The sequence below is a fragment of the Channa argus genome, chromosome 15 (assembly GCF_033026475.1).
Source record: "Channa argus isolate prfri chromosome 15, Channa argus male v1.0, whole genome shotgun sequence".
Lineage (NCBI taxonomy): Eukaryota > Metazoa > Chordata > Actinopteri > Anabantiformes > Channidae > Channa > Channa argus.
In genome coordinates this window covers 18,843,506-18,857,406 of record NC_090211.1, presented here as the reverse complement: position 1 = coordinate 18,857,406, position 13,901 = coordinate 18,843,506, and the positions used below count along the sequence as shown (strand labels likewise).

Below are 13,901 nucleotides of genomic sequence, written 5' to 3'. Positions count from 1 at the left end.
ACTTTTCCTTTAAAGCTGAATTCCAACTTTCATTACCTTGTTTAATTGGCTCTGGTGTAGCAACATTTGCAGCCAAAGAGACGAGCAATTCTGTTTCCCATTGATCAATCAGCTGATTATTTTCATGTCCTAAGTCCAAGGTGCAGGGGTCAGATCTAGAGGGTGGCAAGAAAGGGGGACACCACCCCCTCTAAAATAATGTTTGGTCTCCCTCTCTTTAGGTTGGACATTTTTGCTAGCTGACAGCTAAGAGCTGCAGTAACTCCTGATATTTAAATTAACTAATCCATTTTTTTTTATATTGTCATTAAATCTATACCTGCATTCTTTCCAAAAACTAGTATAAAAACTGAATAGACTTATGAAATGTAAAATTAAAAGCTCCTGTCACAATGGTCTAGAATCACTACTGCTAAGGTTTAGAAACTTCCTCTTTTGCAATCGGCCCTGGCTGAAATAAAGACAAACAACTGAACTTTACAGGAAGTAGAAGATATTAGCCAGACACTGTTGTGGCCTTAAGACTAAGATGGTGAGAATCAGACAATATGGTTAAGTGTTTAGACTTAGGGAAAACCATTCATCGAGCCAATGAGCCTCTGAAATATTCCAAAATGGTTGCGCTTAACCATTTGCCATCTTGTCAGCAGTCTGCGATGTTTGTCTGCAGCCAGGTGCATTAAAAAAATAAAAAAATCCCAAAAACTATTTAGAGAAATAAATGCTCATATTCAAAGCCTCAAACCAGGATATATTTATCCTTTCTTGATCAAATAACTGAGTAATCATTAAAGCTGTATAGTATTTCAGGAGATTTCACTTTTGACGTCATTTAATGAGCTCAAGTAAAAGGTCCACCTTCGACTGTACCACACATCCTCATTCAGAGGTAAATATTATATCAGTTATCGTGTAACTGCTTGTTTAGAGTTGAGACAAATTCTGAATACAAACACACCATCGGCAGCTTTGTGGCTGCAGCTGTTGAGGCACTTCCTTCCAACTCAGAACAATGGAGTTCAAAGAAAACTTAACAGCCAGTTCAGGAAACTACCAAAAACAAATACATAAAAATCATGTCATGTTTAAAAAGTGATATGTTGCAGCAAAGACAAGTAAAGACAACTTAAAACCTCAGAGCCAAACACATTTTCCTTATTTTTCCCGACCCAGGTCACAGTCCAAGTATTTGCTGATATGCAACAGGGAGTGACCACACAGTACTTTGTCTAAAATGTATGATGAAAAGAAAACAAGTGTTGTGACAGCGTCAACGGCTTTTTGACTTCTAGCTCTCACACTGCAGCTGAGTGACCTCTGTGTAACATTGTAATCTTACAGTAAAGTGCACTTCGTCTGTCTGCTCCTTAAGCTTACATAATAATGCTTCAAAATAAGCACAATAAAAAGATTCAGAGGTTCCTCTCTCCTTTCAAATGAAGACAAATCACAAAGAGGAGCTTGTTGGTGTGTGACGTCTGCTTTCTGATTCTCGGACTCTGACCTAGGCAGACCCTGACTGAAAACCTGCATTCCAGCAAAATAACAAAATGCATCTGGGTTCCATGTAACCTTGTAGCAAACAATGGCACGGGTCTTGTGCTTCCTAGCACCTATGTGCAAATTTCCAGCAGTTGTATCCTCCTTCTTTAAGTCTGCTTTACCAGTTCACTGAGAATATCTCGACTCCTCAGTGCAGGAAGATGCCTTTGATGTTTATGTGCCCCTGAGCTTGGAGCTGACCTCTGAGACTATATCTGCTTCACACGGGTTCTCTTGGAGCTCTCCAGTGTAGGTCCAGCGCCCCCTCAGTCTTCCTCAGTATGGTTTTTCATCCACAGTCTCTCCTCTATTGGGGCTACCTGATCCGTCCATCACTTTTGATTGGGCCCAGTTCAGATTTGGGGTCTGGAGACAAAGAGCTCCAGGACGTTTTGGAGCAGCGTCCCAATGTGGGGCATGAGGAAGTCTGTTTGGCACACAGGTCACCTGTAACCCAAAAGGTCCCTACACTGCTGTCCACCCATGCTTCAAGGGCCTTACCCACAAGTTGGGCATTTCGCTGGGCTTCCTGCATGGCCAACTCCGGGGGAGGCATCTTCAGGACCCCACTCAACTGCTGAAAGCTCTGCTCCAGGTACAGGTTCCCTGAAGGTCCAGCATGGATCGAACTGGCCTCTTCTGGAGTTCATGTTGACATTTTCAGACAAAGATAGTAAAAATGGGAAATTAACATGTAAAAGAGCCAAAAGACACATTTTTAACTTTGTCCATTAGTCCATCTTAATAACAGGTATTTTCACATTGGTTGGTTTTGGTCATTTTCTTTAGTGTCATCAACATCATTCTTTCAAATGACTGATAAATCAAATGCTCGGATTCTGCAACTCACCTTTGCGTAGTGGCTCCTTATCTTTGAAAGTTAATGGCATGACCAGAAAGCGAACTTCTGCCACACGCTGCCACTGCTTCAGTACCCGTACTGTCCAGATCCCGGGGCGCAGGGGGCGCTGTAGAGGTGGCTTGTATTGAGTGTACTCTGCATCCACATCTACTGTAATGTCATAGGATGCTGCTACCACTAATGCTGGGTCAATCCAGACAATAGTGGCTGTGAGGTTAGGACCACGTGCCCATTTCTGGACTGCCAGAGGTTCATCCAAAGGCCCAATCACTCCACCGAAGTTACGGAAGATTCTTTCCTTAGGATCCCACTCTGTGCCAATCTGTAAGGAAAAAAGATCACATCAGAGACAACACCGTGAAACAATGTCTCCTACATGTTTGACTTTCAGGCACAAGTGAGAGAATTTGTCAGCACTTATTGCACTACTCTTCCTCCCAATATTAACATTTTATTATTAAAGTAATTAAAGTGAAATTTTGGTCAGATTGAGCTCTGATACTGTGAGTATCAGGAAGAGCATCTTTCTACACAGCAGTTTTTTGGAGTACATTCATCTTTAAGGTTGAGCCACACAGCTGGATCAGTGATAAGTGTAAAGTAAAACTTACTTCAAGGTTCTTGAGTCTTTCAAACTCCTTTAGTTTTGTGTCAAGGACAAGGGTGGCCTGAGGCATGGCCCAAACCTCTATTGTCTCCTTAACCTTTGACCCCACAGGCTGGGCTTCTTGACGCACCAAGTACCCTTGGAAACGGTCATCATAAAAGTACAAGTGTACTGACCGAGTGTAGCCCACTGGTTCAAACCTGCAGAGAGAAAACCATTATGGGAAAAAAAATAAAATAAAATCTAACAGGTAACAATTTGACTTCGAACTGCATCAAAACCACTGTTAGGAGAGTGTTTACCTGCAGCCCTCCACATTACTCTGAGTAGTAGCCAGACTCTTTAGGCCCAGGCGAAAAAAAGAAGTGTAAGCAGTGAGAGCCACGTCACTGAGTGAGTCAATGCCATCCAAATGTTCAAACAGGCTCTCCCAGTAAGCTTTGACAGCAACAGTGCCAGGAGCATACTGGCCATACAGGTGAGTGTCAAGGATGTCTATGGCCTCCTGGTTCACTGTTGACTCGAACTTGCGAGCAAAAAACGTCGGGCGGGTCAATTGCTGTGGATGAGAAAAAAAAGTAAGCAAAATAAGACAGTACATAATTTAGAAACCTTTCTGGACGAGTTGTGGTTCTACACGGCCCCCCTCCAAATCACTAACCTGAATCCGGATGAGGTCTTGTGGTTTGAAATCATTGGGTGAGCAGCCACACCAGTCGACAATGTGCTTGTACTGGCATTTACAGCCCAGCTTTCGATTCCAGTTTGTTACACGCAGGTTATTGTCCACCAGGGTGTCACACATATGACTGTTGCCCAGCACTGTGTGGAAGAAGGACTGGGAACAAAGTGCAGAAGTAAAGATAATACATATGCAGCACTGTGCAATAAAACAAAGGATGCATTGTGTGAGAATCAAGTTACTGTAAACTGAGAAAGACATGTATAAACAGAAGCAAATTGCAAAAAAGGTCATGCCTCTATAGCGACAAACAACAGCAAGCAAACCACACAGACAGATAAACTCTTGTGAACCCTCCTTTCGTCTGGCACCTCTGCTGCAAACTGCGCCTGGAAGCTTAAAGTATTATATTATCTCTGCTGCTAGGTTCTTCTGACTTGGCAGGGGAGGACGAGCCTGACGCAGACTTGTACATCAAAGTGTCTGTTCCGGCTACGGGAGATAAACAGACCACCTAAGGCTTACTTACCTCAGCGGGGAGCAAAGAGTAGGAATAGAACTGCTTTAGCCCCGACACCAGGTCATCTTGGGAAGTGATGACGTACTCCACAAAGCGGCGGGTGAGAGCGAACCAGTCAGAGCCACCAGAGACCTCCAGGCCTTCAGGGATGCTCCTTTCACCGAGACGCCACATGTGGTTGTCACATTCGTGGAACAGACGGTCAAGACCCTGCTTCTTAATAAACCTTGAAAACAAACCAGGTTTTTAAAAAAATGAGCGGTGAAAGAAACAATGTGCATAATACATTAAATTAAATTAAATTAAACATTAAAGAGGCCATTTCCCCCTGAGCTCCTACGCACAGTTTAATAACTGAAAGAAAAATAGCTCAGTTGGGCTGGTCGATAAGATCCATGGTGATTATTAGCAAAATATAAAAATAATGCCACTTGTGAGACCTGGTGAGAAATACACTACTTGTAATGAAGAGTACCACAAGAACAGAGACAGAGGGGCTTTGTTTTTCAAATCTAAAGGTGTATAAAGTATTGCATCCTTCATAAATCAGTTTTATTTATCAAGCAGTAATTGTTGAAACTTTTTAGAAGAAGCCTCATTTAAAAACACGTAGTAGCTTATGCCAATGCGCTGCTGCCAGTGCTGTTTAGTGCTCAACTTCGTGTAAACAGCAGCTATCCACAAGAAGGTAGTCAGTGGTAAATGAGAATTATTTCATCACCCATTTCTTTCACCCAGCTCTATCTAGTTCATCAAGATGCTTTTTGCCTCCAATCTATTTACACTATCAAAAGCATGGAGTTTAGGGTTTTCACGAATGGTTCCATTAGCTGCTGCATCAACGCTAAAATTTCTCTCCAGTGCTTATAGAGTAAGTCCAATGCTAGTGTTTGATCTAAATCTGAAATATCCTTGTAATTTGTTGGCGAAAAACCTTCAAATCTTTGGAATACACGTTAGTATTTTTCAGGCTTAATTCGACTCGATGCCAACCAGAACTGTGCTTTTCAGCAGGCTGTGCATATGATCGCTGGCATCCTCACCGGGAATTCTCCCTGCCATGTGACTTGAGGAAGTTCTTGTCTCTGTTCTGGGACAGGAACGCGACCAGTTCATCGTTGGTTCTGCAGTGAGAAACAGAGAGTTAGAAAAGAAAAGAGCTGGAAACAAAAAGGATGGATTGAGCGTGGTCTTGCTGATAATATCGTCAAATAAAATTAGATACTTTGTACAGGATTTGGAAAGCACAGGCCTGTTGTTGTGTATCCAAGCAATCCAAGCTCATTATCCCTTGGGACTTTTCAGGAGACTGAGCAACTGCTTTCATACTGCCCCAGAAAACCAGCCAAAAAATGAACAGCGAGAGCTTTTTATTGCCAAGCTCTATGATTCTACAACCAAACCAAACCATTTAATGCTGCTAGCGTGCCTCTCTATTTATCTGTCAAATGCTACGGCTGCTACTTCTCAATTATAGGTCAGAAAGAGAAATAAGGACATAAGACGGAAGCACAAATGTAAAAGAGGCCATCAAGAACAATATTGATTATCTATTCTGCACTTAGAGGCAGCACACCACAGAAAATGTAAAAAGTTCAAGTGTTTCGAATAGTGTTACACAATAAAGGCAAAAGTGGAAAGGTTCTCAAAGATATTCGGTTTGTTTTTGGATTTACCGGTTCTGCAGTTCATTATAGATCTTATCCTATTCTCACATAGGGGACCAACCTGGTTGGAAAGTCTGTGGCACTGAGATTGATGAAAAAATCCCACTTCCAGTCCAGCATGGAGAGCAGGTCCTGCATGCTGCGTAGGTAGGCCTTCAGTAGGCTAGCACCACCCCAGATGGTGACCATTCGCCAGGGCGTGGCCTGTATGTTTGGGAACTGCTGGGCTATCTGCAGGACCTCTCGATGCATGTAGCCAGACCTCTGGAGGATTTCAAACCAAAAGATCACACACATAAATGAGTCAAGCCTGTGTTTCTGCATCCCAAACGTCTATTTTAGCTTTGCTACAGTCTGCCACTGTGCCAAGACAAGCACAAAAAGTTGGCTCCTGTTAAAAGAGAATTTCATCTGAGAAGAACCGCAGCCACATGGTGCTTTGTGCCGTGGGTCATTGTGATAATAGAAAAAGAAAAACCAAGTGAGTTATTTTTGCCTTGTAGTAAACTGACTGTATTTCTTTGGCTATAGGTGACAACTAAATGAGAGTCTAAAGAAAAATCACAGAGCAGGGATTAAACATTAGGAAGGAAACTGAATATGAGTAGAGCCAAAAATCTGTCAAGCTTTATGCAGAGATATTACAAGTGGTGAGAAACAAAGGAAATACTGGACACATGTGACCATTTCCAGTGGCTGAAGACTGCATCAAGCCAAAACCTGTAGGAGTCTTTTTTATCAATGTCACATTAGAACTAAATTAGATGAATTACCATCTAATTAACAAGCAGCAGGACCTGAACCGATAAACGGGCAGTTTAAGAGAAAAGAACATTTGGAAATTAATTGTTAAGGGACATGAAGCCAATTGTGTTAATTGAAGCACAAATACTGTGCCACCGACTCTGTCCTGTATTAAATAAAGATCTGGCAAGAATCTGTGGGTCTCCTGATTGTGTTCCCAAAAGGAAAGCAACCGCAGAAAAAAACAGAATGGAAAAAGAGCAGAAATCCTTAACTCGCACTGCTCACAAAAAGGAGGTTTGGTGGAGTGCACAGGACCGATTCAAGTGCAACCTGACCCAGTTTGTAACCTCCTCTCTCAAACAGGCTTTTACCTAAAAGATGGATGAAGTTGGGCTGGCACAGTGTGTAGGTTTGTTTCTGTGGTGTGGCTGTCCCACTAACTTCCTATTCATCACTGCCTCCAGCAAGCCTCTCCTCAGACCCTTGGCAGAAGAACAGAGCGGCTCCGTAGGACTCGACAACCTTTCCGGCGGCACAGGTGCACTGACGACAGGTACCCATTTCTCTGCCGTCTGTACTCAACACACCTGAGGCATGACCGGGCATACATTTGTCTTTTGCCTTCCAGCTGCACAGGACAGCGTACTTTAGCTCTTCTAAACCCGGGCCTAAGAATAGTCACATTTAATTCTATCCAGGCTAATCCTGTTTAATCACACTGGCAGACCTGGGGGATAAATCTAACCATCATAATTCAGAAAGACCTAACCGATAATACTGTGATCACCTTGTCCACATGGATGTAGTAGTAGTGGTCACGGTGGTATATGGCTTTGATGAGGCGCTTGAGCTGCCGTACAGCACGACCATGGACCATCAGAACAAAAGCCACCTTGATAGGGTTCTCCATTTTGGTCAGGCTGTTGTCAAGCTGACCACCGGCTGGGACCAGATTGGATAGACCTGTAAACCAAAAGCATAGAGATAAAAGATCCAGTATAAGCGTGCCTTTATAAGATTACAATCTTGGAAAAGCAATAGATTGATATAAAATTAATTTCAGTAGTAATATAACTGTCTGAAGAGTAAAATACTAAATCAGGAGCTACCATTTTCAATTATTCTTAAAATTTATCTCTAACTAACACACAAATGCTGCCCACTGTTTTCATTGGAACACAGAATCAAGCCAGGAGCAGGAGCTGAGTGTTTTGCCCCCGTGCCCACCTACACTATACCACAGTTTTTTTGTACTGCAACTATAAACAAGTTCACAGGATATAAAATCAGTTATGTGTGATTTGAGTTGTCTGTTCTTCTGCTTGACACACAAGAGAAGGGAAGGCTGTTTTTACAGATAAATATTTAGTACACATTTATTTTTAGTGTTTTACTGGAATAAATCCTCCTTAAAAATGTAAACTTATGATCTCATTCTGTGACCGATTTGAGTAAATAAACATCTGAAAACCACCATATCCAGGAGCCAAGTTTTCTTGTGTAAAAAAAAACAACAACACAGAAACAAACAAGTGGAAGTGATGAGGTAAACAAATATCAATTAACGGGCTGGTATATAACGTTTCAGAAAATAGTGGAAAATTCCAACAGCCCACGGTAATGTATTCAGGTTTTATCTGATGTTTTTGTCTTGTCAAAAGCAAAAGAAAATTAGTTTTTAAAAAAAAATTGACTAATACTAACTGATTAATCAGTTAGCTTTATATGTCATTTTCAAGAAAATTTTGTGGTGAGCAATCTACTGATCCTTGACCTATAATTAGCCTAATGAATAAACACAAATCTTATTATGTTGACCTTGACATTTAGTGACCATTTTAACAGGTTCTCACCGAGCTGGGGGCAGAACTGAGGAAGTGCGTCTGGCATTAGCTGCCCAGCCTGATGCTGACAAACAATGTTGGTAATCTCCTGCTGGCAATGCTGTGACCTGGCGCGATGGAGGGCAGAGAGAGCATCCTTGCCTATGATTTCACATTTAGGCACAAAGTCACTGCCGGGTGCCTGGTGGTCCACGCTACCCGGCTCGCCTGGTATCGCGGTAGCAGGTAACTTAACTACTCCATCTGTGCCACCACGACTTTCGGTGAAGTTACGGCTGCTGGACAAGTCATGAGGGACTGCTGCAAAGCCTAAAGCAGCCCCTGACTTCCCTCGTTCCTGAGGAGTCTTCAACCTGATGCTGGGCTTCCCTCCTCGGCGGCCAGTTCCTCCGCTCCATCTGCCCCCTTTCCTCCCTGACAAAGACTTTTGTGTATCCCAAAGTGTGGCGTCTCTCTTGGGGTTTTGGCTGTTGTGGTCAGGCAGCTTAGACCGTCGTGTTTTTCTCTGATGGGAAAAGCAAAGGGGAAGAAAACAAAAGAGATGGAGACACAGCAAAGATGTAACATATTTGTATGAAATGCAGAGCTGTTGCCATTCATACCATAACAACATCTTGGACAAAACACTACTGGGAGGAGGCACTGATTCACAATGCAAGAACGCCATAAACTAAACACAGACGTCCACTAAGACATAAGCCCAGGAGGGAAGAATGTGTTCACTTGGCCTTGTTTTTATTCATTTATCTGAGCAGCTTTCCCAGCTGTGTATAAGGATCCTGTAATATTAAAAACAAATTAATTAACGTGACATTTGGGCTTTGAAATCACTCTCTGGGAGTTTATACACTCCCTAAATGTCAAGACATGAATCTCTTGTATTTCTTTTTAAAGAAATAAATTTGTTTCCCTGTTGAAATTGTGGGAAACAGTGTGTCACATAGCGGTGGTTTACTGAAAAAAAAAAAGGTATTATATAAGGGAAGGTTGGCTCAGAGGGTTGAGCTTTGCGTTTCCTCAACATGATATAAAACATCTTATCTCAAATGTATATGAACATTTTTAAAGTTGGTCTTATCCACCATCATGTTTCAGTGTTCAAAGTAAATTTCAAAGCAAGAATATGGAGGGTAACACACAGACACACATTCAAAAAATATCACAACTCCAAAAATGGAAGACAGGCTTTAAAAAAAAAAAAAAAAAAAAAACAGGACTTAAACCATTTTTAAATCTTCAAGCCAAACAGCATCATAGCTTTGGCACACTAGATTACTGGATCACACAAAAGGCCCCTTCAAAATACGCACTAGGAGATGAGGAAGAAGAACAGCAAGTGGGCTGAGGGCTTTCTGCCTCTGTCAGACGATGTGGCAGTATGCAGGCTCACTCCTCTCCTGCTGAACAGCCCACAGATGATGGGAACAGGAGAAGCACTGGAGTTGTGCAGAACGACAAGGAGCCAGATTATACACTGCCAAACAATACAGCAGAGTGGGGCAGAGATTGGCAACTGCACTCAAACCCATTACAGTGAGAGGCATTGTGGAGCCCACACTAGGCCTTGTGGATCATCCATGCACTTAAGTAACCTGGCTGGTGTCAGCTTCCTACAGAAACCATATATCCTAAACATCCTCTAAATAAGCAACCAGAGGCACAACGTTCCAAGCTTCTATGTCAAATAATAAAATGTGAAGCTAGAAATTTGTAAATCTTGAATGGTAAATTGTGTAGTTTCTGCCTTTGTCTCACAATTTACCCTGTTTTTCTTTGCGTGTAACCAGTTTTTGCTTGGAAAACCTTAAAAGCAAAGCTGGAGACAGCTTTGGGGATAAGCCAACCTTTTTTATAGCTCTAATTCTGTCCAGAATTTTCACTTTCACTGTGCCACGTCTGTTCTGCTTTCGCTCTTAGTTTTGGTTCAGAAACAAACCGGCATTTAACTGTCAATTTCTTTTGGGAAGTGGTTGTGATTATAAACTTTTGTTCTCGACATCAAAGCCCTACAAAACTATTTCACACATTTTCTTTTTCCCATAGGGGTGGTGCACTTTCTTCCTATAGTCGCTCATACAGTAGATGCAAAGAAGAAAAACGTTATCATCTAAGCTTTTTGTCAGCCAACGCTGATTATTTTCAGACTGCTCTCATCCAGAAGACAAGCATGCAGAAGGGCTAACATTTCAATTTGCCTTATCACCCATTTTCACAGCTTTTAATTAACACCATTATGTCAAAAATGTATTGATTCAAAGGCAAGCTGGGCAGCCTCTTTACTTTCCAATTAAGTAGAGTGAAACCATATCAACGCTGCCATCTGCTGAAGCGGGAAACAGCAGCGAGCACTCCGCTCCTTAGGAAAGCTTGTGCAAGCAGAGGGTGACACAAAGATGACAGAGTCTGCTTCTCATGTCCTCAAAACCTCTCTCTCGCTTGCTGTAATGTGATGCATGTGGCTATGTTCGTGCATGCACAGCAAGCCATTGATTGGAGCAGATGCGAGTTAACGCAGAGACCACAGAGCACGGAGGAATCCAGCCACTCTCGCTCATCTGGCCCGCTACGGTGAGCCTCCTTGACTGAACATGCACTGTTGAGAGGAGAAGCGATGATTATTCTGCATTCTTAGTACTGAAATTTGATTCTGCACGCTGACATTTGCATAGATGTCGCCCAACATAGCTGCATGTAGGGCTGATATGTGAACTGAGGAGCAGTATCATGTTTCGCAAATCATCATTTATAGTAAATGAATGAACTAATTACTAAATCGGTTCATAGTTTGTTTTTTGTTCCAGGTTAAATTTAAATAATGTGCTAATGTGTGACCCTTTCATGGAAAACAAATGTGTTGAAAATAGCGTGTATATCTGCTCCTTTACAGCCCTAGCTGAACTACAGTTAATGCCAAACCCTTGTAAAAAAGTCTGTGTCTTTGTTGAAGCATGTTTAAGCCTGAATGCACCTGATAAGTACCAAATTCCAGGAGGGTATAGAGCAAACAGGTGAGAGGAGTCAAAAAGAATGCAAGTTTCTGCAATGTGACAAATCACGTCACATTTCCCACTTCTCACAACCGTTAAAGTGCACACAGAGGAAAATCATTACTTAGCTAGGCTAGGCTAAGCTAGGCTTAGCTAACTTACATTACTTGACTGGCAACAAGCCAGGCATGTAAGACTTAATCTTTCAGTTTATAGATTAGTTTATGGTCTAAACTGAATGCTCTTTGGTAAATAATCTTCTCGGTCGACATGGTGAGGCGGGAAATGATGGCAGAATCAAGATCCTTCTTTAGCCGTTTCTGAGCAAAGGGTCAAACTTCCCCCACTGAAGCCATTGCTGCATCTAATGCCTACTTCAAACTTTTCACCCACAGACCTACAATGTATGCACGCTGAGAGAAATTGCACACACTCTCCACAACTGTCATTATAGTGCAACGTTCCAACTTCACGTTTCAGTTTGCATTCCTCTGTCTCCATCAGTATCGGTAGGTGCACCACCAAAAGGATTCCTGTGCATGCACAGTCCTCCACAGGTCACATCTGTTAACAACTCACCAGGCACGGCCTCGGGGTAGCGTGCACCAGGTGTGTGAGGGAGGCACACAGATAAGATTCCCAAAGAGAACCCAGCTAATGTTAAACAAGCTGTTTCAGTGATGTGCAGCGGGGGAAACCCTCTGATTAACATTAATCACAGAGAAAAGCTAATGTTTTGGTAGGAATGAAATCTCACTGAAGGTCACAGCCCAACCTAAAATGCCACTGGGTGATGCCAGTTGGAGAACTGAAAGAAATAAAGCAGAACAGACGCTGGCTATCGCAGGACAGCTGTGTGAGTCGTTCCAACAACAGGGTGTTTTCACATGGACACAAAGTTACATCAGTCCTCCTCCTCTTGGCTGTGTAGTGATTTTGTCTGTCCCTTCTGTCTGCCCATCCTCACACATTCTTCAAGCCAACCTGATCCCATATCCCATGTACTGATAACCAACAGTGTTAAGACGACTACTACTACTACTACTACTTAAAAGAAGTTTACCAGCATTAATGAATCACCCCGGTCAGGGACAGTCATGTCACAGTAATGAACACGTGTACTCTCTGGTAGCGTTACTGCGGTCCGGGACAGACAGGACTGGGCTGGTCCGGGTTGAAATGCTCAAGAAGCAGAGCTGTTCACACAACTGCTAACTTAGCTTAGCATTACCCAACGTTATTGTATCACAACACACAGCGAGCCGAGCTAAGCGCTAACGGCTAACCCCCACATTAAACCCTACAGAATCATTGTCACGCCAGAAATCACCGCAGCGACTGTTTCTCACCTCCGCCTCGCCCTCTTCCAGACTTCTCAGACTCCATACCACAAGCCCTTGGATCAGGAGGATAGTTAACGCGGCGGCGATAGCTAGTTTGTATCGCCGGAGCAGCTTCTGGACTCGAGCGCTGGCCACCATTTTTCCGACTCCGGCTGACGTGCCGCGCGTGCTCGGCGCATACTGAGCCGCGCGCGAACGCTTCCTCAGGTTTCTCATATTCATCTCCAATAATTATTCACACGTATTTAGTTATTATACAGGGTGTATTTTTCTGTACATTACATTGTTCCTGAACTAATAGTCACCAGGGCTGGAACTGTTAATTTCAGCGCTGGGTCAGACGTCTTCTGTTTCTACTTCTTGTAATTAATTCTAATCATTTTACTAGTAATCAAATATGATAAAAAATATTATTGTATTAATTCTAAACATTTTAATTGTAAAGAATAGTTGCTTACAATTAAGATGTTTAGAATTAATATAATAATTGCGTAATGTTGTAATATAAAACAGAAATATAAAATTTGTATTACTTCTTATTTTAATTTATTCAATGCTTTAGTATGTAATCAGACTTTTTTTTGTAGAAATATGCTACAAATCACATCTTAAAGCTACAGTATATAACTTTTTAAAGTTTATTTAGTAATGATATCCTCCATTATTTATCTTGAGGCAGCTGTGGGTCTGTAGATAGAGCAGTCGACCCCCAGTTCCTGAGTTGCTGGGTCTATTCCTGGCTCCTCTGGTCACGCGTCAAAGTGTCCTTGAGGAAGACACTGAACCCCACAAGGTTGCTCATGGTGAATGCAGACCAGCTACATAGCAGCTATTCCATTGGTGTGTGTGTGTGTGTGTGTGTGTGTGTGTGATTGTCATTGCAAATGTACCATTAAGGTCCTGATAAGGTAGAAAGGTGCTTTATAATTGCAGACCGTTTACCTTTACACGTGAAGAGGTGCTGTCAAAGCCTCCGTGACACTACAGAGCAGACTATTTCCTTCTGAGGGATTTAGATTTTTCTACCTACGGAGAAGTTCCGACATCGTGAGCAGCACCACAAATGGACGCGATAAAGTCCTTCCCGTGTCAAAGGCTCC

General features: G+C 42.4%; 1 protein-coding gene across 3 annotated transcripts; it reads right to left on the bottom strand.

Moving 5' to 3' along the window:
* Window positions 1-395: 395 nt before the first annotated feature.
* On the bottom strand, window positions 396-12,965 carry xylt2 (xylosyltransferase II). Of its 3 annotated transcripts, none has more exons than XM_067478526.1 (11): window positions 12,808-12,965; window positions 8,481-8,976; window positions 7,415-7,590; window positions 5,942-6,144; window positions 5,257-5,337; window positions 4,223-4,439; window positions 3,673-3,849; window positions 3,314-3,570; window positions 3,016-3,211; window positions 2,393-2,726; window positions 396-2,181 (listed from the first exon to the last, which is right to left on the bottom strand). In XM_067478526.1, the coding sequence occupies exons 1-11, from the start codon at window positions 12,937-12,939 to the stop codon at window positions 1,859-1,861; spliced, it is 2,592 nt and encodes an 863-aa protein (XP_067334627.1). In that variant the 5' UTR covers window positions 12,940-12,965; the 3' UTR covers window positions 396-1,858. The 3 variants fall into 3 exon arrangements, with proteins under 3 accessions (XP_067334627.1, XP_067334628.1, XP_067334629.1); XM_067478527.1 differs by having other exon boundaries at window positions 396-2,178; XM_067478528.1 differs by lacking the exon at window positions 12,808-12,965 and adding an exon at window positions 9,074-9,664.
* Window positions 12,966-13,901: the final 936 nt, after the last annotated feature.

Excerpts from the sequence above, each read along its gene's own strand:
- xylt2 (XM_067478526.1), bottom strand. The coding sequence starts at position 12,939 with ATGGTGGCCAGCGCTCGAGTCCAGAAGCTGCTCCGGCGATACAAACTA. Across the intron at positions 5,338-5,941 it reads GCCACAGACTTTCCAACCAG|AACCAACGATGAACTGGTCG; the intron begins GTTGGTCCCCTA and ends TTCTCACTGCAG. Across the intron at positions 2,182-2,392 it reads TAAGGAGCCACTACGCAAAG|AAGAGGCCAGTTCGATCCAT; the intron begins GTGAGTTGCAGA and ends CATGAACTCCAG.